Genomic DNA, 23,700 nt, shown 5'->3' on the forward strand with positions numbered 1-23,700 from the left:
TACAGACCGTGGAATCGATTCTCGCCCATGCTCGCACGCCAGAAGAACGACGGCATCGCATCAACGAACCCGATGCTGACGGGTGGACGGCTCTCTGCTGGGCCCTTCGTCCGCTTGATGTTGGGAATGGCGGTGACTTCTCTGAGTCTTACGATCCCATCCAGACCGTGCGAGTCCTAATCGAGGGTGGAGCTGACATGGACATATCCTGCCGCATGGGCGCGGAAGACGAGACATTCACCGTGCTGGAACTGGCGAAGCTACACAATGTATCGGATGAGATCATGGCATGTCTAATTGGGGCAAGACCAGAGACCGAGACAGAGGCCTTGCAGAACGGTGATGAGGTTGAGCGTGACCACAACGATGCCAAAGACGACGCCGAAGACGCCAACGGCACTACGGCTACGCGCTCTATCCGACCGTACAAAGTGCACGAGTACACCTGCTATATATGCTTAAATGTAAGCACCGCCCCCTTGCATAGGAATGAATTGAGTCTTTCACTTTTCTTGTTCTAACCCTTCTCGACAGACAATCTGGGGCCCTGTGTACGCGTGCGGGACCTGTCCCGACTTCCACGCCTGCAAGAAATGCTACGGGCGGATCGATCTCTATCATGAACTCCTGAAGCAGGAAACCGACGACAATGACAACGAAAAGGTTAATGACAAGGATAAGGACAGCGCGGAAGCAACCGACCATGAAGCCATTGACGATGCTAGCGACGTTGTCGAGAACCACGACAACGACAACGAATCTGAAACCAAAAACAAACCGCTAACCGCGGCCCAGCACATCTTTAGGCTTATCGCCCCGGCGGAGCCTGAGATCTCGAGCCCGCAAGACGGGCCATTCTCGTCGCCGGGACACTCGAGGAAGGGCTCCGAGGGGGATAGTCCTGGGTCACATGGACAGAATGAGAATGGGAGCGTTGCCGATACGATGGAGGCAATTATGAACTTTTCTGTTGATGATGATGTTACTGAGATTGATGATGGGGCTTCGTTGAGGTTTAGGAGCCCATGATCCGCTCGTTTATCGTCGGCTTACTTGGTGAGTATTTTGAACAACCGGGTTCACCTAGAGGATATATTACGCCTCGAGACCGCCCTGGGAGTACTCAGATAACTAAATGATATGGTGAAGTCGAGAATTCCCGTGCCTAGATAGGTACCCCACCTAGTCGCACAAGACGTAGCGGCCACCCCGACTCAATCCTTGCTTTAGGTGGCTTCCACCACTACCATGGACTTTGACGACTACTGTATCGAATGCGGAGTACTGAAGCGCACCAAGCCCCATGGGGCAAAGTGGACCGAGGCTGACAGCTGGAGCCGAGATCCGAGCGTGGCATGATCTCACCAGTTCTCCTCAGCACATTGTTACCTACAGTATCGATCACTACGCTGTACCTGCGTCTACTATCTCAACTACACTCCTAGCCTTATACTCGACATCAGACGATAAAATACCCTCAAAACGCCATGACCAGCCCCCTCAAAGCCACCAGCATCGGCTGGTTGATCATCTCCGTCGGCCACGTGGTACGTCCCGCCCCTCGTATTGCATCCCAACCCAACCCATTGGAACTTCATCATGGCAAGATAAAAAAAAGAAACTGCTAATCATGCATCCAGCTCGGCGCCAAAGAATGGCAATCCAACCCGCAATTCCGCGCCCTGCCGGGCATCGCCGACACCTGCGCCCGCGTCGGCTGGTACCAGGGGAGCGCGTTCTTCCTTGTTAACGGTAATCCAACCTCATATAAAACCCCTTTGGTCTTCGAATACCTAGCCATGTACTAAGTATGTGGTGCAGCACTAATCAACTACAACTGGTCCCTTGCCCCCGAGCAGCTGCGGAACCCGCTTAACAAGGCGGCTGCCATTGTCATGGCGCTTTCGATGCTCGGCAGCTCGGCGGGGTACTTCAAGGGCGGTGTTAACAAGAACGGGTTCGTTGTTGCTGTTGTTGGAGCGCTGCAGGCCTGGGCTGCGTTGAGGGAGTAGATTTGATGATTGGGGGTTGTAGGATGGGTGAGTTGATAGTACTTAGGTAGTCATGGCTTAGTAGGGCAGGGAGATATAATGCAAGGAAGTCACAATTACAGCAAGGATATGCCCCGATGCATTCGAAGACGTATAGACAGCAGCTAGCCTGCTGTCAGGTAGGTGAGAGGAAGAAGAAGCTACATGTCGTCTCGCCATGATATTACGTACGGGGTATCTTCTTCCTCCTCCTTATCATCCTCGTCAGCATCATCACTACCATCATCAGCAGCCGAGTCCTTCTCATCAACCTCGTCTGCAAACTGCCGAATGGCGTCCTTGCGAATAGCAACACCTGCAAATTCAACCGCGATCTTGCACCCGTCCGAATGTGACCGGTGTCCAGCGGGGAATTTGTCTGTCGCCATGCCTTCGACCCTTGCTCGAGGATCCCTGAACTGCTGCAGGCCCTTGATCCGCGCCCGATCCCAGAAGGCGTACCCTTGGCTCCGCAGGTCGTAGTTGCAACGCGCATTCAACGACCAAGATTCCATTGTCTCGCACGTGTGCAGCCAGCCGTAACGAGGGGAGAACAGACTGTGCATTTCGTCTCCCCGATGCTGCTCGTCACGCGACGTCGCCCATTCCAGCGCTTCCATGATTGAGCCCTTATGTCGAGACGTGAAATATGTGCGGATGATTCTGCGGCGGACAGTTCTCAGAGGCGTGTTGGTGAGTTTCCAGAGCGCGCTAAGGCCCCGGGCAACGAGATAATCAATGTGCCTTTTGCGGTCGAGGCGTTTACTGGTATCCTGTGGTGCTAACATAATGATAGTTATGGAAAGGCCAGGGAATACTGGTACCAAACGGCAGCCAAGGTTGACCAGTATGGCCGGAATCTGCCAAAGTGGTAGGTGCCATTATTGTTACAATTAATGGTGTATTAACAGCAAGCCTTGATGATAGCTTTGGTCGAGTGTATATTATTTAAATTAATTATAATATACAAAAGAAAGAAATCACATCACCTCTTCGCTGCACCATTCCGTCCGATACTGGTCGTAGAAGACTGATATATACCACTGTATCCCTCCACAGACTCGCCCATCTCCTCAAAGACAATCTGCACCAGCTTGGCGTCCCTATACAGAACCACTCCGGCAGGGTTTTTGACTTCCATCAATGCCCCCATGGCGCCTTGATATCCGGCATCAACGACTCCAGCAGTGATGCCCACACCTGATCGCCAGAGCGAAGACCGCGGGAAGACACTGGCCATACAGCTGCGCGGGATTTGAACCGTCTCGTTGAAATCGACCAAGTATGCACCTGGTTGTAACATGATTTTCTGTCTCTGGTCGAAAGGTAAGCTGGAGGTCTTGGCGGCCTGGCGGTTGGAGTTGTCGAAATCGATTGTAGCAGGCGAGGTCCATTTGTATACCTGGCGTAAAGTCAGGTCGACGCCGCAAGGCTGTTGCTGCTGGGTGACTTGCCGCAGGTTTTGCACCACTTGGCGAGTAATGATTTGGCTGCCACTGAGAATCATAATGTAAGCACTTTGCTGAGTTTCCCGGCTTTTCAACAGAAGAGAGAGCTTGGATAGTGATTTCAATAATCGTTGAAATGCTAGATAACACCAACAAGATTAAAACCCTAACAAAGCACTATAGGAGGTAAAGCCACTTTAAATCATTATTGCATTAGCAAGGCGTTGCCGAGGGAATGGGACTGTTGATGCCCTAAGCATCGAGAATCGAATCATAAATCCGTTTATCTGAAGACATTGAATATATCTCTATACATTTCTACCAACTAGTAGGTGGTTACGTGATTTCGTGAGTATCTGATTACCTAAAGCTATCATACCACACAACTCGTCTTCATTTAGATGCTAATCCCTCCAGTGTACAACCAACCGATGATTCCCCCGGCTTGCACTCCCACCATTAATACTCATAGCATCCACCGCATCCCCATCTCCAATGCTAGAATTCTTCCGAGCACACTCCAAGCACCTAGCCCCAGGCACCATCTCCCCCTCCCACTCGGGCCCAAGCACATCCCCCAAAACCGCCCTGACAACCACATCCTGCACCTCCATCCCCACCAACGCAGCCTGCACCTCCGCTTCCCCATAGTGGGATTGCTTCCTAGGAAACGTATCCACAGGGACGTACATAGGCGCAGAGAGCGCATTGAACCGGAGAAGGTGTCCAAGCCGGTCCGCGTCCCAGAATAAGAATCCGATCTGGCGTAACGCGCGGTTGGACTCTGAATTGCAGGTCCAAAGGCGGCCCGAGCTTCGGCGGACGGCCCAGTTGAAGCCGTAGTTGGGGTAGTCGAGGGTGGTGCTGGTGGTGCTGGCCGGGCTAGGGGCAGGGTTGAGCGAGAGGGCTGCGATGGCAGGTGTCGCGGATCCTGTGGTTGGATCTTGGCCTTGACCTTGAGCTGGAAGTAAAGGCGGACCCTGCAAATCAGCCTCAGAGCAGACCTTAAAACGGCACAGTTCATCTATGATACTCGTCTGGCCCTCGGCCATGAAATGGCACTGCAGGATCATGCGCTGTGCAGTCTCAAACAGTGCGTGGCTGACTTTCCACAGGGCTTGAATGCCTCGGGAGACGACGTAGTCGATATGTGTGCATATGTGGCGATTCTTGTAGAACCCATCGAAGAACCGGAAATTGTTGTACTGCAGCCAGTAGCCCAGTTTGTCTGTTTTTACTTTTCCCTTTGGCACGCCCGCGGAGTGCGACTTATGCGCGTTTTGTTTCTCGTGAATGCGCGCGCTGAAATCGGTCTCGATCCTGCTGATTAGCTTCTCAATTAGTGAGGTGTAGAACTCCGCAATGCAGGCGAGTTCTTCGACTTCCCAGGCTTTCAACGAGCATAGGTATTCTTCTGTCGGCAGGGGTTCGTTTGCCGTGAAGTTCGCGTGGAAATTGCCGAGTGTTGTCTGCGAGAATTGAGCGAGACAGGTGTAGAGCTCGAAGCGGAAGAAGGCGCATTTGAGGCGGGTTTCTTCGGCTGTTGAGGTGGTTCTGGCAGTATCAGTGTCAGTTCTATGATCATCGTCCATGTCACTGTCGCTGTCAACGTCACTGTCAACGTCAGCAGCCGGTACGCGCTGCAATTCAGCCAACGCTTTCCTAGAGTACGAGACCATAAAGCCATCAAACTTGCTATAGAACTCCCATATATCAGCCAGCACCTCCGGGTCCGCAATCAGCGACGACAGACTACCGACGTTCCCGTCCTGAATCCTCTGCAGAAGCGCCTTTGTCTCCCTCTCAAACTCGGCCATGGTTTCCAGCGAGACCGGGGCATCGGGGTCGAAGATCTGCTGCCGGATTGTGTTGTCAGAGGGCTCGTAGACATACCGCCAGAGGCTTTGGGCATGGTACGCGAGCAGGAAATCCTTCTCTAGTTCCGGCGGAATGGCGTTTCGCAGGACTGACCCGGTGACGGAGCGCTTGTATGCTGTGAAGAGGCGGTAGAAGGGTGGGGATGCGGTTATCAGTGCGCAGAGGTCTCGGACTGAGGAGATCTGGCCCAGGATGCTTAGGTGGAGATCTGGTGAGAGGATGCAGAGAGTAGTGGGCATTTTCGCAAGATACCTACTCCGCTATGGTATGTAGCTGGTTGCTTTTGAAACCAGGGTATTTGATGAGTTCAGCCTGTTGGTAGGTAGGGAATATAGGTAAGGTTGATATGATAGTAAAGCTTCCGATCGTACATGAAGGATGCAATTGGGACGAAGACACTGATAGCTAGCAGTAGAACAGCGAGGATGCAGGTGCGACTTAACGATATTTATATGCAAGTTACTAGGGGCTTTGCACAATGAATAGCCAAGGCAGCTGACTAGTTCAGATGAAAGGGGCACAAAGGGAGCTCGCTCAAGGACCAGAAGCAAGAAAGGTCATGCCAAAGAGAGTGAAACATCGGTGCAAGTTCATTGTGAGCATACAAAGAAAAGTATCGAAAGGGACATCGAACGGTGGCCTGACATACATGAGGAACATTTGGTTTAGGGCTTAGCTCAACGTCCAGCTCCCTGTCAATGAAAACTGGCCTTAACGCCAAGGGAACAAATTCTATCGAGATCCTATGGACAGTGCTTTATACTTACCTAGGTAAGTATGCACCTGTGCACAACCTGGATGATATCCGGAAATCGAGAAAAATAGCCAAACTCGCACTGATCTATTCCATTACTCTGTCTATCATATCTCTATGTTCTTCCAATTCTATACTAGGTATAAATTAGGTGAAGTAAGTGCTAATAAAAGGACCACCTCGTAGCCATATCGTCGATAATATCATGCCTCATAAAACCCTCCCCATCCTAATAAAAAACCGCCTCACACCGGCTAATGCCCAAACTCCTCACCAAAAACTCATTCACGAACTGACAATCCGGATCCATCTTCTCCTGCAGTTGCAGCCACCTCTCCATCATCGGAAAGATCGTCGCGCTGTACGTCTCATTATGGAAAAGCATCTTGTTCCAGTGCGGGCGGACATCGTACTTCTCTCCGAACTCAGGGATGTACTCCGCCGCCAGCTCCTGGTGGAACCACTGCAGCGTGAAGTTGTTGTACGACGGAATCCAGGAGTACTCGAGCGATGCGAACAGGCCGCTGGCATTGGGCTTCAGGCCGTATGTGTTCAGCGGCGAGAGCCAGGTGTCGTCGCCTTTGATGAACCGCGTAATCACGGTCACGTCGTCGCTCGTGTACCCTGTGCGAGACTCGCCGTCAACGTTGACGTCCAGGTAAGGCTTCATACGGGGTGCCTGGGCCTGCGCGTAGTTGAGGTAATCCGTTCCCGCCGCAGCAAGATTCTCAATCGGAACAAAGTGCTCGAACTGGCCCATGAAGCCGCGGTAGCAGACACCCGGGGGAGGGGTGGCGATCGAGTTCATCTTGTAGTCGTAGCAGTGGTAGTCGCGGTCGCAGCGGCCGCAGTCGTTTGCGCAGAAGTCAGAGCAGTTCTGTACGGCGGAGTAGGTTGTGTCTTCCCATGACACAAGAGTGATTTCGGGCTTGAGGACCAGGTCCTGCTTCTCGGCGTCCCAGTCAAGATTGGGGCCGACGATGTTGACTTGTTGGTACTTTGCGCCGATGGTTGCGATCTGGCGGTAGAGCTCGGTGATGTTTTCGGAGCCGCGGATAACTTTTGAGGTGCGTTTGATGTACGACAGGGGCTCGGCTTGGACTGTCACTTCGGTGATGATGCCCAGGGCGCCGATGGAGACGCGGAAGGCGTTGAGGAGCTCCGGGTTGGTGTGCTGGTTGACGGTGTGGATCTTGCCTGCTGCATCAAGGACCCGGAAGCCGATGATCTGTGTCGCCAGGTTCTGGTACTGCTTTCCAGTACCGTGAGTGCCCGTCGTCGCGGCCCCAATATAATTCTGGACCTTCTCACTCCCCAGGTTCGGGACCTGCAGGCCATGCTCATGGAGCTTGGGGATAAGGTCAATGAGATCCCATCCCGCGCCAAAGGTAACGGTGTTGTTCTCATACACCTCCATGTGCTTGAGGTTGGTGAGACTGAGGATGTACGACTCGCGCTCGGTCTCGCCGGTGTTGACGCAGGTGGTCAGGTTGCCGAAGCCGTGGCCGTTGCCGACGGGGCGCAGCATGCTCTTTTTGGGGTGGTGCGCCTTGACGAACTGGACCAGGTCCGCTTCGTCTTCGGGCGCGAAGAACCCGTCCGACTCGCAGGTGATGTCCACCTGCCAGTTGTACCAGCGGTGGGCGAGGGCGCCGGAGGGGCTCAGGGCCAGAATGGAGAGCGCGGCGGCGCTGAGTGTGGAGAGGCGGACCATCTTGTGGCTTGTCTTGGGGTTTGTCAGTGATGGTTCATGATCAGGGAGGGGGAGCATACCGATGCTCGAGGAACTCCGGCAATGAAACCTTGGAAGTTGAGACAGGACGAGGCTGGTCTGACACAGACTCACCCGGACGAACTGGCCCTTTTATATCCCATCCCTTCCACCTGAACCCACTAATACCTAAACCGAATCCAGTAGTCCTGAACCTCCAGCAGCTATGCCAGAGGATTATTCATAATTTGGGTGTTCGAGAACCCGTCTGATCAGCAATCAGTTCCCGTACCTCTGAATTCGACGTGAATATCTTCCGGGACCACCAGTCTAGATTAACCGGGGCTCCACTACTCTTCCCGCGCAGGAAGAGACGCAAAGGAAGACAGCCAAGACCTCTTGGCTGGGCTAAGGATTTCTCTAAGGATTGTCTGTGATTCTCTGAAGAATTTGATCGGCGTCATGTCTCACGTACTCGGCCATTGTCCGTTCCATTGCGTGTTATTCCCCGAGCGAGTCAGGACCAGCTGCTGGCCGATACTGAAGCACAACGGCGGGGGGCACAACTAACTGATGAGACTCTGAAAGCCTTGCTCACCATGTAGGCTGGACATCCCCACCGTGGCAGACTCCAATTATCTGGTCCCCAGTACCCTTCCTGTTCCAAGTTGGGATAGCGGTATGTCTCAGATGGGGTCGAGTCCTCCAGTTAGGTAAGCGGAGCCCTCCAGTGCAGATCCACTGCGGGAAGTGTCCGTTTCTTAAGGATAGGGATGTAGTGATCAATGGATATGCTACCATAGATTGAACAGAAGCAATGTCCAAATGCTGCCATTGTGCTCAAAGTCCTCGAAATAGTCTTCAGATTAGCCTATAATGATTGCAGGGATAAGTTACTCCCTGCAGAAGTTCCTCCTGCCACCTGGTAACCCTGAAAACTCTGGCGTGCTGATCACCGCGCATGGCTGGCGCTAGGAGACCCACAGGTCTCGAGTATATTGATTTCTATACAATATCGCGCGTTCTGGAAGCTCACTAGAGACTGAAGATTCTAACGAATCTGAGGCAATTCTAGACCGCTAGAAGAAACCCCCGGGGATCTTGTTCGCTCTTTTTGTGCACAAGCTTGCTCGCCTCGAGGACAAGCAAGCTTGGAAGCCCCTATTGCGGGATCCTTCCGACTTGACCCGCCAAGCGCTCTTGGCTTTGAAGCTGAAGTCGCTCGTTGTTTAATGCGATTGGCACGTAGCTGGCCAGCCAAGAAGTCCATTGAATCCTACGGGGTCGGGATTTTGGAGTAGCACTCGGGGTGTGAATGCCATTGCAGATGATCGGTCCGAGGCCTTTCCGACTCTCAGCCGACATTCAACATTACACGACAATTAACTATCGCAATCAAAACATATATACCGTAGACTAGTTCTTTAAAGGGCATGAAGATTGGGTGGGTGATCTGCATTTCGCGGCTTAGATGTGGGGGGAACCGAGTTAGGGCTCGAAGATCTTATCAGATTAGATTGGCCACGACTCAGACCGACCACCTCAGGCCTCAGATGGCCCAGCATGGCTTGCTTGGCTCTGGATGATGTTCACGGGCAATCTCCGGAGTCGGAGGGACCAGTAGAATAATGACTTTGTACCGTGCCGACTGGGTAGTTGCAGACTCCGGGCATAGCGACGGGTACCGCTGGACATGCCCCGCAATTCCCCGAGCAGGGACGGCATTTCGCCCTCGTCATAGCCCTGGGCCGGACAGAGAATCTGACTAAACCCTAGGATATATTGAGCGCCAAGGTCTATGCCGAAGCCTACTCCGACTCTGCGCCATGAATTTCCCGGGCCCCACGGAGGCCCGAACTCGAACTTGAACCGTGGCCGTGGCTGTGCCCGGTCCCTCTATGCTGTGGTCTTAACCGTGCCATGCTGAGCCGAACTGTCTCCTTATTCACCTCAGGTGCACAACGTCATCGAAGAACCGAAATAGGTAATTTCGAAGACCCGGGACGCGAGAGACCTGAAAGTATAGACGGGAGTCGAGGGCCGGACCGAATATCTGAATAATCTGAGCATGAACCTTGGAATTACGTGCATGGACGACTAGCCCTGCATCTGGTATACCTCAATGCCGTGAAGCCTAAGCCCCTCGCAGATGTGCCTGAATTTTCCAAGGTAGTCTGTCAGTGTGACTGGAAGTTCCGTATCTCCGGTGGTCTCTGTTCGGAATATATCTCATCACTTTTCAAATGTCCTTTAATATCCGTACCCAAGAACACACTAGATCATCAACCATATAACTTCATGGCAAGCTCAACCCTCAAGAAGTCGGGACTCCGTAAAATCACGCATATCTCCTCTCCCTCAATGGCACAGAAATTTCCCTCGAGGTAAAACTGCAATGTCCAACTCCGTCAACCGTCTGCATCCCCTCCGGCAGAACCACCGTCTCTCCCCAACTCACCTCCCGACAGGCAGCAGTAGCTGCATCCTCATCAGCTCCGGGATGACACGCAGCACTAATCGCAAGACTACAGCTTCCCGCCAACGGCAGCATAGACTGAAACCTCCGGCACGCTAATACTAGTAGCAACGAGACCATCAGGGCACCGAGCAGTATAGAGACAAATATCGCAAGCGGGGAAAACGCCAGTTGGCCGTCGGGGTAATCAATCCATGCGGACTTGTCTAGCCTGTAGAAGATAATCTGCACGTAAAAGAGGCTCTGGGATAGCGTCCAATGCAAAGTTGTGTAGAGCACGAGGACAGGAACGCTATACCGGTACGGGATACTAAGCCAATACGTTGACCGCTGCGAGGTATTGGTTTCTGGCCAGGACACGCGAAGTCCTTTTCTTGTGATCCCGTAAGAGTCATACTCGGACGCTGCGAGCATGTTTGTTAGGATGTTGTTGTAGAAATAGTAGCTGACTGTAACCGCAAACTGGGGCGAGTTGGCTACAAGCACCAGTCCAGGTGCACTAAATGCCTCGTCCAGTAAGTGATACGTGTTCTTTGTGTACTGGCCAAATCCTGTATGATGGAATAGAGCTGACCATCCAGTTTCCTTAGCTGCTAGCGTGAGTAGCCATATTCCCACTCCATTTAGTGTGCCGCAGCTATGTGTATAAAATGGCTGTCAGCAGCATGTCGGGGTACATCATATGCCGGTAGACTTACACAAAGAATGTTATCATCCATCGCAGGATCGTTGCTGCACGTGCCCAGCGTCGTCGTCGAGCCAGTTGTTGTGGGATTGAAGCGGAGTGCAACGGCCATGTCATCTTTCTCACCTCGGATCTACCAACCCAGCATCGTCCGTTGGTTGTATGATCTGGCCTTGACAGGAACGACGCCACGGCATCGCCAATGGTCAAGAGTGGCGCTGAGCGTGACCTGTCCAGCCGTGCAGCAAGGAACATTGCTATCACCTTGATGGCAGTTGCGCCAATGATTATCAGGAGGATAGGGCGGCTGAAAGCCAGCCTACACCTCTCAGGGGTCTTGAGTAAAAGGCAGCCGCCACTGACTGAGAATCGCCGGACGCCTGGCCAGTAGGAGTATTGCCGGCGACAGGAGCTGTCGAAAGAGTGAACTTGGATAGAAGAATTCAGTTTCTCTGCAATGTATCCGTCTACCTCCGCTAAGGACCATGGATATGTCTCGTTCAGCCATACTGCCAAGTCCCCTGCGTCTGCGCACTTCGCCACACGATCAGTAATGTTTATACTCTCGCACGAGCGCAATGTGAAATTGCCTGCTCTGTATGTCACGACCCCGCCCTCGGCTGTCGGTATGTTGGAAGGCGAACTCTTGACTTATTAGAGGGACTCCCGGCATGTCCCGGGGGTCGTCATTAGGACCCTCAATGTCTTCTCCTTGTGCAAGAAACCAGCGGTCGCTAGGTCCATGCACTGAGAGCTCATCGGAGAGCAAGACAACAGTTTCCACGCCGTATCGATATTCTCGTTTCCGAAATTCAGCACACTCATTCTCGTCGACTCTCGTATAGACCCCACGCATAATGGCAGACGAAAAGTTGCTCCAGTTTGTTTCTGTTGCATTGAAGCAAGTCTCTACCTCGGGTGTTGTGTAGTCGAATATTTTGGATGGTTCTAGGTCGCTCGCGGTAAGTACAGTCGTAAATGCATTCGTCGCTATCACTGTATACACCGCAGAGTTGTATCTATTGACACTGTTAGTCGCAGAAGGGTACCATAGCCCTCCTGATAGGTAGAGGACGGTAGTGACCACATACAGCAGATGGAACGGCGTCGCAGTCGCCAGGAGCACAGCCCAGATTGCCGCGCGATATCGACCAACGACACGCAAGTTTTTGATGCTGGATGCGCCAATGTCAAGCCAGTGACCTTTTCGATGTTGTTCATCAACCTCTTCTCTGCAAGGTGCGACGAGGGTCTGCATCGTGTAGTTGCTGGCAGCCAGCACAATCGTGCCGAGAATGTTGATCATCAAGTGTATTGCAAGGCTCCACCGTTCTGAAAGGGCACAGCTGCCGTCGTAGATTTCTTGGAATGCCCAAGAAGTAAGAACCTTGTCTGAGCTATTTTGTGTTTCTGGAAATGTCCAAGTAGTACCAGAAATAATCTTGTCTGAACCGTCCTGGTCACGGATGTCTGCGGCCAACTTCTCTGCGACGGCAAGGAAGACAAGGTTGATTAACAGCACAGCTGAAGAGATATAGGCACAGAGATAGACTGCTCGTATCCAGTGTGACCTCTTTTGCACATTTGCCACGGTGGTCGCTTCAGCATTCCCGGGATTGTGAAGAACCCTGTATTTGAACCGCGACCAGAGAGACAACGGCTTGATTTCCATATCGGAGAGAAGAAAGAGATGACATATATGACTATGAAGAAGAAAGAAACAGCCGTAGCGCGTGTAAGAAGTCTTAAATTGACGTTTGGCGTTGGCGAGGAGAAACCAAGGATTAGAAGGAGCGACCGGTGCAGATGGAGGTGGCTAAACTGATGGATGACGATGGGGTAGATGGATGGATTATGGTATACCTATGGCTAGGTAGTTGTGCAAGGCTGAATGTGCCTCGATAGGTGAAGTATTCTGTGTTCCCTGCAGCTTAACCTAGGTGTTCTATTTATACTGTCGTTTTAGCATGCTCTGGTGGGTTGCACTTGCCTCCAGCCTCCAGCAGCTTCCTAAGGTCAAGCCCAATAGGAGTGGTGGGAACCGTCCATGGGCCCAGGCCTCCGAGGCTGTACGACGCCAGTGCCACCTTTCTTGAGCCATCTAGCCTATGGTGTCCTCGCCCGCTTGTTTGTAACACCTGATCAGTGGTTGCTGACCAGCAGCCCCTGGCCATACTACCTATACCGTGCCCATGGCGCTAGTCTTTTCTGCAGAGTCTACGGAGTACGGTCCGGATCAGCTGCAATCGCAGAGAATTACATCACGATTTTGAAAAAGACGGTCTCTTATGCCGATGAACCTACGTTCTCTGACTAGTCGATTGCGCAACATATTGGGATGGATCTTTTTAGGTTAAATGGCGTTAAGTTTGGTTGTGCTTGTATACTGCATGTCAGATACGAGTGAAGGCTATGCAGAATACTTCGTTGCACAAATTCCTCAGAAATAAGCATAGCACCAGAGGACTCGAGGCCGCGTAAAAAAAAAAAAATAAGTAAATAAATCCGTTTGTCGATAGTCGTGCTTTAATGTATAGTATGTCTGAAGCGCCGAAGCTGCTTCCACTGCTTCATTTAATGTTGAACTGACGCCCATCAAATCAACTAGCGAGCCTCACATCGCTGTGCTCTTCAGTACCAGACACGGCAAGGGTACTATGGTACCATCCTCAACATCCGCCTGGACAGCCTGTGTCCCGTTAATCTTCCTAATATCAACCCACCCCAACACCGAACCAAGGCCAAACGTCGCAACACTAACTCCAACACCAAGGTACATGACCTGCTCAGTAGCGGTAGTATAACACCTTAACGCAGCCGCAAGTCTCTCTCCATCTTTCTCCCCCGAGAAAACACCTCAAATCGCAGTAGCGCCCATACCAATAACCCTCTCCGGATCAACCCCAATCACACCAATATGCCTCTGCAACTCATTGCGCAATCCATTAGTGAAGATCAAGTTCGCGGTGAACGAGACATACAGCCCCGCTCATGTTCTGCGCGAAATGATGATTGCCATGGGGATGGGGATTTGGGGCGGGGGGGTGAGGTTTTGCAATGCTATGTAGGGTTTTGCACAAACACTGTTAGTGGTAGAATTCAATATGGGGGTGATTTGGAAAACTCACAGCGGAGCTCATAGCACCACTTCCGATACCATAGAGAATCTGGTATCCTACCCATTGCGCAGTTGAACTCGTTGGTTCGAGCATCGACACCAAGCCGTAGGCTATTGCTGCCAACGCAGCCCCGGCCACGTTCCATGGGAGATAATATCCAAGGATTTCAACTGGTCATGTTAGCCAAATCTAATAGGGAAGGTAGGTCAACAAACTCATCATTTTAGACAGCATCGTAAAGCTCACGAGACCCAATGTTGTAGGTAGAAGGTAGACCCCGCTTATAATAGCGTTGTTGTCCAGCACAGTCTGGGAGTATATGGCAAGATAGTACTCGGCCACGAGAATTACACCGAGGAGGAGGAATAGGTTCCCTGCGGCGGACCCAATAATGCGCTTTTATATTATGGAGACGGCACCATTGCACCGTCGCCTTGGTGGTATTCCCACGTTAAAAAGAGTATAAAGGTGACGCCCGCACTGACTAGAAGGCTAATGACGGTTGCACTGTTCCACGGATGCACAATTCGACCATGCTGCAGCCTAAGAAGGAACATAATAACAGTAGAGCTAATCAGCATAAACACTGGCAAATCCAGAGATTGAATAGCTGTACCCAAGACCAGGGTTAGCGGAAGCTTAGGCGTCAACTCAGACACCTTGAAGAAGAAGAGGAAAACAGCCAGAGCACCTCCAATAGAAAGATTAATGTAAAAGCCTGCATCCGTCAGCCCCTTTGACCATATCCCTTTAATGAACCCCAAGGGACAAGAGAAGAACATACACCATCATTCCCAACTAACCCCGACCGTAAACGCCCCTCCCAGTATGGGCCCAAGCGCAATCCCAACCTGCCCCATCCCCAAGTTCAGCCAGAGGAACTTCGCCCGTTTCTGTACCGGTAGGGCCGCCGAAACAATCGTCATCGCGCCATTCCCGATCCCCGAGGACCCAGCGCCTGCAATAGCACGGCCCACAATAAACATAGGCGACGACACCGCCTCAGCACCGCAGATTAATCGAGCCGAGCTCGAAGATGGCGACGAAGGTTAGAAACGACTGGTTTGTGTTAAAGTGACTGTAGACCTTTCCGGTTAACGGTTATAACGCCGAGCTACCAAGCTGGTATGCACCGCCGTACCAGCTGATGTCAATGAGAGAGTTAAAGTGCGAGGCTATCGCTGGTGTTGCGGTGGAGACGATGCACATGTCCAAAAAGACAACGGAAGAAGTAGGCGATTGTAATGGAGATGAGGATGGAGTGGAGGGCTAGACCGGTAGGGTACCTTGACTCATCATCGAGGAGTTCGGTCGAGGATCTGCAGTGGATTTTACGATGTTGCTGCCTTTTTCGACCATTTCGCTGGGATAATTGGGGTTGTTGGGGTCGATGGGAAGGAATTTGTGGGTGGGTTTTGGTATAACGATGGTTAGGGAACGTTATATAGCCAACTGACGCAAGCAAATGATAAAGTACGACATGTCTAAGCAAGACAGGGTCGGCATCTCACGACTATGTGGACAAGCTGTGGTAAGGCCAGTTAGGGCTAGCTGGCACCTGGCCGGTCGAGATTCCGACTCCGGCTGGGGGTTCGATGTCGGGATTCCGACTTTCCGGTTCGTTCCAATAAAGGTTTCAAATTGTCTTCCATGAATATGCATATCACGAATCTGTCGATTATATTCAGTTCAATGAAGGAAGGGTCAGCAAAGATGTAACTTGAACTATCAGTATATCACCATAATGTTGAGCCAGCAAGCTTAGTGTTCTTGACGGCTTTGTTCCGTTACAGTCTTAGGTAGTCCAAAGGGATCAATGGTGTACGAATGAAGACATAAAGTGCGGTCAATATACAATTGATAGTAATCACCATATAGTTGATTCTCTACGAAATCTTATATCATTTGGTCTCCAAAGTCAAAGAATTGATCCAGCCACGACATCGGACTCAGCAACTGTCCCGATGGGTCTATATACCCGTCTGTCCCAACAGTCAGATCTATATTCGATTCCCCACCGCTAACGGGCTTTGAATTGAATGCTTTTTGCTGTTCATCGTCTCGGGGTGAGCCTTCTCGCTGGTCTACGTACACCGACCGGAACTTGCGGAGACCCCGAGCCAGTTGAGAGAAAGCACCATCAGCCAAGCTCAATTGCTCGCCGACCTCGGCCTCCGCTTGCTCCAGCTTGTCTGCTAAGCTGGATAACAGCAAGGGAAGGTCAATGAGTCCGCGCCCACACGAACTCGCGAGATCCCAGCTTGACTCTTGCGGCGAGCTAGCTTGCGGCAGGGTAGCCACGCTGCGGACCAACTGAGCCCACTGGACAAATGAGATACCAGCTAGACTGGCTGGTGAGATTGTCAAAAAGGTGGAAGTGCAGGACTTGATAGCCAACGACATCTGCCAAACACAGGAGGCTCGTGTTGGCCCGCATGTCGGTGGTGACGGCTTCGCTCGGAATCCACGAATTATTTGCTGGCTGTAAATGGTCTCGAGGATGCGCATTTCCGTATAGTATGTTTGGGCGAGGATGGCTGTCCGAGGATTACAATCTGGTTAGCAAACTGCCGAGAGGTCTTGCTGCGGCTGATACCTACCAAATTGCTGCTGGAATACTGGAGGGATAGACGCACGTAGCTCTTGCAGTTGCCCCATCAACTTCTTGATGTAGACTAGAGACTGGGATGAAAGAACTTCTGGTTCTAGCTCGTCGGGTAGTCGAGCCCGCTTCCTGACCTGGGCGGCCTTGGTGGCGAGAAGCTGCAGGCGCACCTGTATAACCAGAGCAGCATCAGATGGACATTTCGCGTTAGGGTCGTTCCCGTTAGCAACAATGGCTTCGAGACTCTTGTCCATCTGGGGCGTCCATCGCGGCGCATCAACCTCCGGGTAATACGCTGCAACGGCCGACCCGAGCATAAAGCAGCCCAGAATGGCTCGTTGGCGCTCGAGGTAGGACGCAGTATCACTCGTCCCTGAGTCGCCATTTACATCGTCAGTCGCGATACTTGGCTCGAGTCGACTAATTGTTCTATTGATGTCCGGTAGGGATTCATTAACATGACATAACTCCGTAGCCAAGGATATAACCACTGCCGTAAGCCGACGCAAGTTATGACGGCTGTGCAGGTGCTCCCAGCCCCATGCAATGTAGACCATGAGGCCGAGCAGCAGATCAACTGTTTGCGGGGCCAATTGTTGCTCATCCGACTGGTGTAAGAATATAGCCTCGTGAAGTAACCGCTTTACCTCAAGAGAGCTTGCCCTCCTTTCTTCTCCCGTCGTTGACGTGACGCAACATATAGCGCGCAACAGAAACGGCCGCTCTCGGCGAAGGTCGTTGGCCGTCAGGTGGTCTGGAAAATGAGCAAAGGGGAAGTGGTGCAGCATACGCGACCGGAAAGTCTCCAGAGATGTACGTGCAACTAATGAGGAAGCAGAAGGCAACATCAACGGGGGTGTCTGCATGGCAAAAGGAACGTCGTGATTCGAAGTATCTAGAGGCCACGATGGAGCAGGGGTAATGACGTCCGCAGTAATAGCATCAGCACCAGTCGTCAAGCCCAGATCTTCAACAATGCCTCCTGCCCCTGCAGCCTCGCGCTGGGGTGGTTGCGGATCTTCCCGCACTTCCTCTTGATGATTGACACTATAGCCGTCATTATTTCCTACCTGGACTTCATGAAGCTTTCCATTTCGCGCCTGAAGCAGTTCAACCAGCTCGCCAATCGTCCCCTCAAGCCTCGCGATCCGCCTCGCCTCCGAGTTCTCCTTCCCACTCCTGCGCGGACGTGTCCCATCAGCAGGACGACAAGTGCGCTTGAGCCGATGGCATCTGGATCTCGTTACTTAAAGGGCACAGGGTAGAAAGAAAGTAAGCCAACTAACCTTTCGCATCCATTGCCTTCGAGACGCGGGATGCACCTGCATTTCGTCTTGACGCAGCTCGCGCATGCTCGGCCGTAGGTGGCGGAGCGAGAGCGACTGGCACTTCTCTCCATTGCAAATATGTGAGAAAGGAAGGAACGAAATGGATGAAATGAGGAAGGAGCGTCCCTTCACCTGCACCTGCATGCAGGTAGGCGTGGATTTGTAATCATCCCGTACAGGCTAACTAACGGGGATAGGAGCGGGTATAAGCGGCGCCTTGCTAGCCCTTTCGTCTAGGTAGGGCTGGAGGTGCCCAGTACCAGTATAGCAGTTCGTTTCATTCCTTTTTTTTTTTTTAAAGACAGGGCGTCAATCTTCCTGGCTTTTCAGGGGTTGGGTGTCTACAATGCATGTTTTTCCTGCGCCATGGCACTGTATTATATAAAGATATATCGAGATAACTACCCTCGACGCTGCTCAAGTGGCCGTCCGATATCTAGATGCGCGTTCGTGAATGCTCTGACTTCTGATAACGTTGCTCTCCCAAAATACATTCTAAGATCAGATCATAAAGTTAATCAAGGGTTCCCCACGTGGTCTACCACCATTCGGCTATCGGGGACCATTCCCTACCCTAAGTACCCTAGGTACCTTAGTGCTACTTGGCACCAGGCACCCGCATCCATAAAACCAGCTCTGCCAGCCTCTTGTCCCCTCACTCACTCTGAGTTACCAACCCACCATACCCGTAACTATCCAAGATCAAACCACCACCGTCCCGCACAATGAAACCACTCCTCCCCGAACTCCTATCTCTCTGCACCGCAGCACTAGCTGTCCATGCCACGAGTGCCTCCGCCCAGCAAAGCCCGCTTGTCGACAAGAACAACATAGCCAAACAAGACAAGCCCGTGCCCGTCCCCGTCCCCGGCCACAACGACGCCATATACGACACCATCCCAAAAGAAGAGCAGCTCTACAGCATCGAGTGGTTCGAGATGGCGCCCACCCCAATCGAAACGTAAGAACAATACCCCCTCATCCGACCTCAGGTCCTCCCATCTTCACAAGCGCAGCTCCACCGCAGCCTCAAATGGATAATATGGTATTCTAACACCACTGAAGCGACCGTCTCATCTTCGCCTCACTGAATGGGGCAATCCCAGACTCCAGCCTCGCGTCTCTAGCTCCCGCCCTCCTAAATGATCCCTCAAGTCTCTCAAACGCAACCATCACAATAAGCACATCCGCCGTCTACGAAGACGGCACGCACGAGGACGAAGAGTCCTACACGATCCCGCTAAAATCCACGGGCTTCGGTAGGGCGGGCGGGCACCTGAGTATCCGCGACGAGAACGGGTTCGAAGTCGAGTATCTGCCGAGGAACGGGGACAGTGAGATCGAGCTTGAAGTCCTGATCCTGGCGATGTTTTTGGAGAGCGGGTGGTGGACGTTTCGGGTTGATGCGAGGCTTGGGGATGAGCATGATACGTGTTTGTTTGCGATGAAGTTGACGCAGTGGTTGGAGGGGAGCCCGGGGTGGACCAAAGCCCAGACTGGGGGAGGCTTTAGGAAATTATATTCATGATTGACCGGAAAGTCAACCTTGGAAGCTTGAGCCTTGAGCTTTATCAAGCGGTCTATATTATATATTACATACTATGGTAGTAGGCGGGAGTACCCATATTATTTGATCATCACCTTCATGTAGCTAATACTTCATTAGCCCCTTGCGGAACCCTCCTCCTCATCCCTCTCTTTCCCTCTCTCCTTCTCTTTCTCCCCATTCTGACCCCCCATAACCCTCTCCATATACTCCTCTGCCAACGCCGCATACTTCGACCTCTTCCTGATCCTCGCCCCCCAAAAATAAAACACAAACGGCAGGGGCGCACACGCCGTCGCCAAGAAAGCCGGTATACTCGCCGCCCAATGGATGCCCAGATTCTCAAACATATAGCTCGTAAACAGCGGGAAGGCCGCGCCGAAGATAGCCCGTAATGCCCAGCTCGATGCCATCACTGACGCCGCGTATATCGTGTAGCTGTCGACTAGGTAGTTCAGTATGGGGATGAATACCATGACCATGCCGAAGCCGAAGGGGACGCCGGCGGCTATGGGCGCCATCCAGTGGACGGAGGGGGAATTTGTCCAGGCGAACCAGAAGAGGCCGACTGGGAGGCAGATTGCGGCGGGGAAAGAGCCTGGTAGGCGTTCTTCTGGTGGTAATCGGTTTGGTTTTGCAGCAGCAGCCTTTTTGCGATAGCTAAAGTAGACAGGGAAGATGTACCCTCCGGCAATGAGGCAGCCGACAAGGATCCCCAGGAATGCCAGCCCTCCGATCCCCTCGTTCCACCCGCGGACTTCTTGGAAGACGATCGGGAAGGCGGCGAAGAACATGTATAAGATACCGTAAATAATGGCAGAGTATAGGGTCAAAAGAAAGACGATCGGTTCACGGAAGAGAAGAATCCATGGGCGGGAGAGCGCGATCTTCAGTTTCTCTTTGAACGGAACTGCGCTGTCGTCTGAGGAGCTCTGATACATATGCCCTGTTATCTTGTGCAGACGCTCTGCTCGACGCCGAAGCAAAACAGGCGCGTATGTCTCTGGGAAAAGACAGACCACGGCGAGTGTCAAAGTTGCCGCAAAGAGCGCCAGGAACCCCTGCACCCAGCGCCATCCTCCGCTCTCAGCAATGAACCCGCCAATAATAGGTCCGAGAACGGGTCCCAGAAACGGCGCAGCTGCATAGACGGCACCAGCGAGTCCCCGCGGAACAGGAGGAAACATATCCGCAATGACACCCCCCGGCACAGCCATAGGCGCAGAGCCCAAACTCCCCGCAAAGAAGCGCAGGATAAGCAGGGTCTGCGTATTCTTTGCACCCGCAACACCAGCCGTGAAAACCGCTAATGATCCCACAGACGCAATATAGATCCAGCGCCGTCCGTAAATCTCGCTCAGCGGCGCCCAGAATATAGGCCCGACCGCAAACCCAATCACATACAGCGAGATACCCAGGTACGAGACTTCCTGGCTGATTTCAAAGTACGAGACTACTTCGACCAGACTCCCCGAGTAGCCGGAGGAGACGAGCGAGACGGCCAGCGTGCACATGGAGACCAGCACCGTGATGGCCCATTTCAGTGGTGCTGGGAACAGAAGCGGGTTGCGAGGGTCATCTGCGATCCAGCTAATAACGTAAGGGTCGGAGTCTGTGCCTGAGCCTGGGTAAGGGTGGTCGATGACGGCTTGCGTGACGGCGCCCTGGTCGAAGAGGAGGCGCCAGAAGGGGATGCGGGTGGGTGCTCCGCCTTCTTTTCCCATTGAGGACGGTGACATGGCTTGGCGGGAATTGTGAGTGGAAATGCGAAATGGTTCTCAAGTGTTTAAACAGCGCGACAGGCCTTTTTGAAATTTCAGCGCTGCGCTAGAGGTCGGTGGGTCGGTGTGGGCTGGTCGATAAGAAGCTGGAGGAAGGAGCTGAGCCGCGCAGCGATATGCCATGAACGTATCATGAAATCATGACAGCATCGCTGGATGGAGCAGTGATATCTCCTCCGTTGCCGAATCAATGGCATCCAAGGCATCGATTGCGGATCGGTAGCCCGAGATCAGCCAGATCTGCTCTCCAGCTGGCTGCAGGAGCTGGACCCACGTCTGCAGCGGGTTAGGGCTAGACAGTTCAGCACCCTACTTCGACTTGGAACTTTGTATACATCTTGCGTTTTTCTTTTTGCTTAATTACTTGAGAGCCTAGCCCAGAGGACAGTTGTCATATAGATATGCTCCAATTGAATGTGACGTATCCAGCCAATAGATCTCCTCACCGGCCAAGTTCGGTGAACGAGTCATTCCATCTCAGATCAGCGCGATCGACAGCGCGCGATCTCATAGTTCGCGAATACAATCGAGATTTCGCCACATGCACAAGCAACAGGTCCACTGTGGCTCCTGCTCAAAAGTCCAGCGATGACTGCCCATGATGCCATGGAATTGAACTCTGATCTCCCTGGCTCTTTACCTTTTCGCCCTGCCGCTGCAATCTGGTTTTTTCCTCCAGCGCCCTCGCATTATCACCACTACCACAACCATGTACCCCTTCACGATAACAGAACATACCGTCGACTGCCAGTACATCCGCGAGTACCCACGCGCAACAAGCACACAAGATGCGCCGTTGAAACTTCTAGTGAAGAAATACACGCCAATCGATAACCCCAACCCGCAACCAGGCGATGTGACGCTTATTGGGGCGCCGGGGACTGCAATCCCAAAGGTACACTAATTCCCCTACATCTCCTAGTCCAGTCTGACTCATATGGAGCGTTTAGGAACTCTACGAACCCCTCTGGGAAGACCTCCACGCGCGCAGCAAGAAAGACGGGTTCCGGATCCGAGCGATCTGGATCGCGGACTCGTTTAACCAGGGGAGTAGTGGTGTGCAGAACGAGGAGTATCTGGGAAATGACCGTACGTCAAACCATCTATTCCATGGCAATTGAAGGTTTCAGTTTGATAGGCTAACAGCCTTTTGTGCGAAAGCATCATGGTTCGACCACTCCCGCGACATGCTGCAGATGATCCAGACCTTCCGGCACGAGATGCCCCGGCCGATTATGAGTATCGGACATAGTGCCGGTGCTGTTGCGCAGTAAGCTCTCCCACCTATGTTCAATCTATTATAAAAGCATCCTGTTAAAAATGGCTCCAGGGTCTTCCTCTCCCTCATGCACCCGCGCCTCCTCACCTCGTTGATCCTCATGGACCCCTTCGTCCACGACGCCCGACCCCCCGAAGAAAGCCGGTGGGTGCTGCAGCGCGCAAAACAAAAAGATGTCTTTGCCTCGCGGGAGGAAGCAGTCCGGAAATCAAGACGGATGCTGAGTATCCTGGATCCGCGCGTGAGAGAGCGCTATGCGCGCTATACGTTCCGCGATCTCCCGACAGCATTATACCCAGACGTTCAGAGCGCAGGCTTACCGGTAGAAGATAAAGGGGACAAAAACAAGTGGGACGATAAGGGTAAACCGGTAGCCCTCACAACGCCCATAGCACAAGAAATCCTCTCCTACGGGCGCCCGAATCCGCGCCGCCACAAAGAGCTCGGGCTGGAATACGACCAGAACGATAATAGCATCTACGGGCCATCTCCGCCGCATGATCCATTGGCTGTGCCGGACATGATTGGGCCGCTGTACGCGAACTCGGTCTTCTACAAGCCCGAGGGGATCATTGGGTTCCGAGCTCTCCCGCACGTCAGACCGGGTGTGCTGTATGTTTGCGGGGGGACGAGTCAGTTGTCGAGGGCTGGGGCTCTGAAGTCTGCGGCTGCGAGGACGGGGACGGGGGTTGGAGGGAGTGGTGGGATTGAGTATGGGCGGGTGAAGCATGTCGATATTGAAGGTGCTGGGCATATGGTCCCGATGGAGAAAGTCGCTGAGACGGCGCGGGCAGTTGGGGAGTGGATTGGTAGGGAGGTGCGCAGGTGGAAAGAGGAAGAGAAGAGGGTTGAGGAGGGGTGGAAAGGGTTGTCGGCGAGGGAGAGGATCGGGTTTTCGGATGAATGGAGGGCAACGATGGAGCTTATGGAGAGGACCTTTGCTAAGAAGGAGAAGCCGAAGTCTAAGCTTTGATATACCTAGGTATACGTGCCATGGGTAGGGTGTCTACGGCATAGTATCCTACAATATATTACTACTGCCCTAACTGCCTTTCTAACC

General features: G+C 52.6%; 10 protein-coding genes across 10 annotated transcripts; 3 read left to right on the forward strand and 7 right to left on the reverse strand.

Moving 5' to 3' along the window:
* The first annotated feature begins 1,305 nt into the window (after positions 1-1,305).
* Positions 1,306-2,102, forward strand: BDW74DRAFT_80329 (uncharacterized protein). Its single transcript, XM_073733783.1, has 3 exons — positions 1,306-1,547; positions 1,641-1,752; positions 1,810-2,102. The coding sequence occupies exons 1-3, from the start codon at positions 1,488-1,490 to the stop codon at positions 2,010-2,012; spliced, it is 375 nt and encodes a 124-aa protein (XP_073588078.1). The 5' UTR covers positions 1,306-1,487; the 3' UTR covers positions 2,013-2,102.
* On the reverse strand, positions 2,103-2,752 carry BDW74DRAFT_80335 (uncharacterized protein). Its single transcript, XM_073733784.1, has one exon. The coding sequence runs from the start codon at positions 2,648-2,650 to the stop codon at positions 2,192-2,194; it is 459 nt and encodes a 152-aa protein (XP_073588079.1). The 5' UTR covers positions 2,651-2,752; the 3' UTR covers positions 2,103-2,191.
* A 3,587-nt stretch (positions 2,753-6,339) lies between these two features.
* On the reverse strand, positions 6,340-7,824 carry BDW74DRAFT_174559 (uncharacterized protein; the record flags this gene model as incomplete). The annotated part of the gene is made up of 1 exon (XM_073728062.1): positions 6,340-7,824. One exon carries the CDS (start codon positions 7,822-7,824, stop codon positions 6,340-6,342), a length of 1,485 nt encoding a protein of 494 aa, XP_073588080.1.
* Positions 7,825-10,115: 2,291 nt separating this feature from the next.
* Positions 10,116-11,409, reverse strand: BDW74DRAFT_146431 (uncharacterized protein). The gene is made up of 2 exons (XM_073723343.1): positions 10,996-11,409; positions 10,116-10,934 (listed from the first exon to the last, which is right to left on the reverse strand). The coding sequence occupies exons 1-2, from the start codon at positions 11,235-11,237 to the stop codon at positions 10,160-10,162; spliced, it is 1,017 nt and encodes a 338-aa protein (XP_073588081.1). The 5' UTR covers positions 11,238-11,409; the 3' UTR covers positions 10,116-10,159.
* Positions 11,410-11,529: 120 nt separating this feature from the next.
* On the reverse strand, positions 11,530-12,654 carry BDW74DRAFT_174561 (uncharacterized protein; the record flags this gene model as incomplete). The annotated part of the gene is made up of 2 exons (XM_073728063.1): positions 11,530-12,001; positions 12,074-12,654. The coding sequence occupies 2 exons, from the start codon at positions 12,652-12,654 to the stop codon at positions 11,530-11,532; spliced, it is 1,053 nt and encodes a 350-aa protein (XP_073588082.1).
* A 942-nt stretch (positions 12,655-13,596) lies between these two features.
* Positions 13,597-15,310, reverse strand: BDW74DRAFT_165848 (uncharacterized protein; the record flags this gene model as incomplete). The annotated part of the gene is made up of 9 exons (XM_073726469.1): positions 13,597-13,821; positions 13,870-13,970; position 14,065; positions 14,111-14,271; positions 14,317-14,475; positions 14,529-14,819; positions 14,901-15,102; positions 15,146-15,179; positions 15,210-15,310. 9 exons carry the CDS (start codon positions 15,308-15,310, stop codon positions 13,597-13,599), a joined length of 1,275 nt encoding a protein of 424 aa, XP_073588083.1.
* Positions 15,311-15,997: 687 nt separating this feature from the next.
* BDW74DRAFT_174562 (uncharacterized protein) lies at positions 15,998-18,105 on the reverse strand (the record flags this gene model as incomplete). Its single annotated transcript, XM_073728064.1, has 3 exons — positions 15,998-16,638; positions 16,702-17,885; positions 17,993-18,105. The coding sequence occupies 3 exons, from the start codon at positions 18,103-18,105 to the stop codon at positions 15,998-16,000; spliced, it is 1,938 nt and encodes a 645-aa protein (XP_073588084.1).
* A 606-nt stretch (positions 18,106-18,711) lies between these two features.
* BDW74DRAFT_146434 (uncharacterized protein) lies at positions 18,712-19,657 on the forward strand. The gene is made up of 2 exons (XM_073723344.1): positions 18,712-18,995; positions 19,100-19,657. Exons 1-2 carry the CDS (start codon positions 18,760-18,762, stop codon positions 19,560-19,562), a joined length of 699 nt encoding a protein of 232 aa, XP_073588085.1. The 5' UTR covers positions 18,712-18,759; the 3' UTR covers positions 19,563-19,657.
* A 39-nt stretch (positions 19,658-19,696) lies between these two features.
* Positions 19,697-21,319, reverse strand: BDW74DRAFT_165849 (MFS transporter; the record flags this gene model as incomplete). Its single annotated transcript, XM_073726470.1, has 1 exon — positions 19,697-21,319. The coding sequence occupies one exon, from the start codon at positions 21,317-21,319 to the stop codon at positions 19,697-19,699; it is 1,623 nt and encodes a 540-aa protein (XP_073588086.1).
* Positions 21,320-22,070: 751 nt separating this feature from the next.
* Positions 22,071-23,613, forward strand: BDW74DRAFT_174565 (uncharacterized protein; the record flags this gene model as incomplete). The annotated part of the gene is made up of 4 exons (XM_073728065.1): positions 22,071-22,256; positions 22,312-22,450; positions 22,523-22,631; positions 22,692-23,613. The coding sequence occupies 4 exons, from the start codon at positions 22,071-22,073 to the stop codon at positions 23,611-23,613; spliced, it is 1,356 nt and encodes a 451-aa protein (XP_073588087.1).
* Positions 23,614-23,700: the final 87 nt, after the last annotated feature.

This window comes from Aspergillus multicolor (assembly GCF_047715735.1).
Source record: "Aspergillus multicolor strain CBS 133.54 unplaced genomic scaffold BDW74scaffold_3, whole genome shotgun sequence".
NCBI classification, from domain to species: Eukaryota; Fungi; Ascomycota; class Eurotiomycetes; order Eurotiales; family Aspergillaceae; genus Aspergillus; species Aspergillus multicolor.

Bases quoted from the DNA above. Each gene is read 5' to 3' on its own strand.
- BDW74DRAFT_146431 (XM_073723343.1), bottom strand. From the start codon at position 11,237: ATGTTCCTTGCTGCACGGCTGGACAGGTCACGCTCAGCGCCACTCTTG. The intron at 10,935-10,995 runs GTAAGTCTACCG...TTATACACATAG, and splicing joins TGGATGATAACATTCTTTGT to CTGCGGCACACTAAATGGAG.
- BDW74DRAFT_80335 (XM_073733784.1), bottom strand. From the start codon at position 2,650: ATGGAAGCGCTGGAATGGGCGACGTCGCGTGACGAGCAGCATCGGGGA.
- BDW74DRAFT_80329 (XM_073733783.1), top strand. From the start codon at position 1,488: ATGACCAGCCCCCTCAAAGCCACCAGCATCGGCTGGTTGATCATCTCC. The intron at 1,548-1,640 runs GTACGTCCCGCC...TCATGCATCCAG, and splicing joins TCATCTCCGTCGGCCACGTG to CTCGGCGCCAAAGAATGGCA. The intron at 1,753-1,809 runs GTAATCCAACCT...CCATGTACTAAG, and splicing joins CGCGTTCTTCCTTGTTAACG to TATGTGGTGCAGCACTAATC.
- BDW74DRAFT_146434 (XM_073723344.1), top strand. From the start codon at position 18,760: ATGAAACCACTCCTCCCCGAACTCCTATCTCTCTGCACCGCAGCACTA. The intron at 18,996-19,099 runs GTAAGAACAATA...ACACCACTGAAG, and splicing joins GCGCCCACCCCAATCGAAAC to CGACCGTCTCATCTTCGCCT.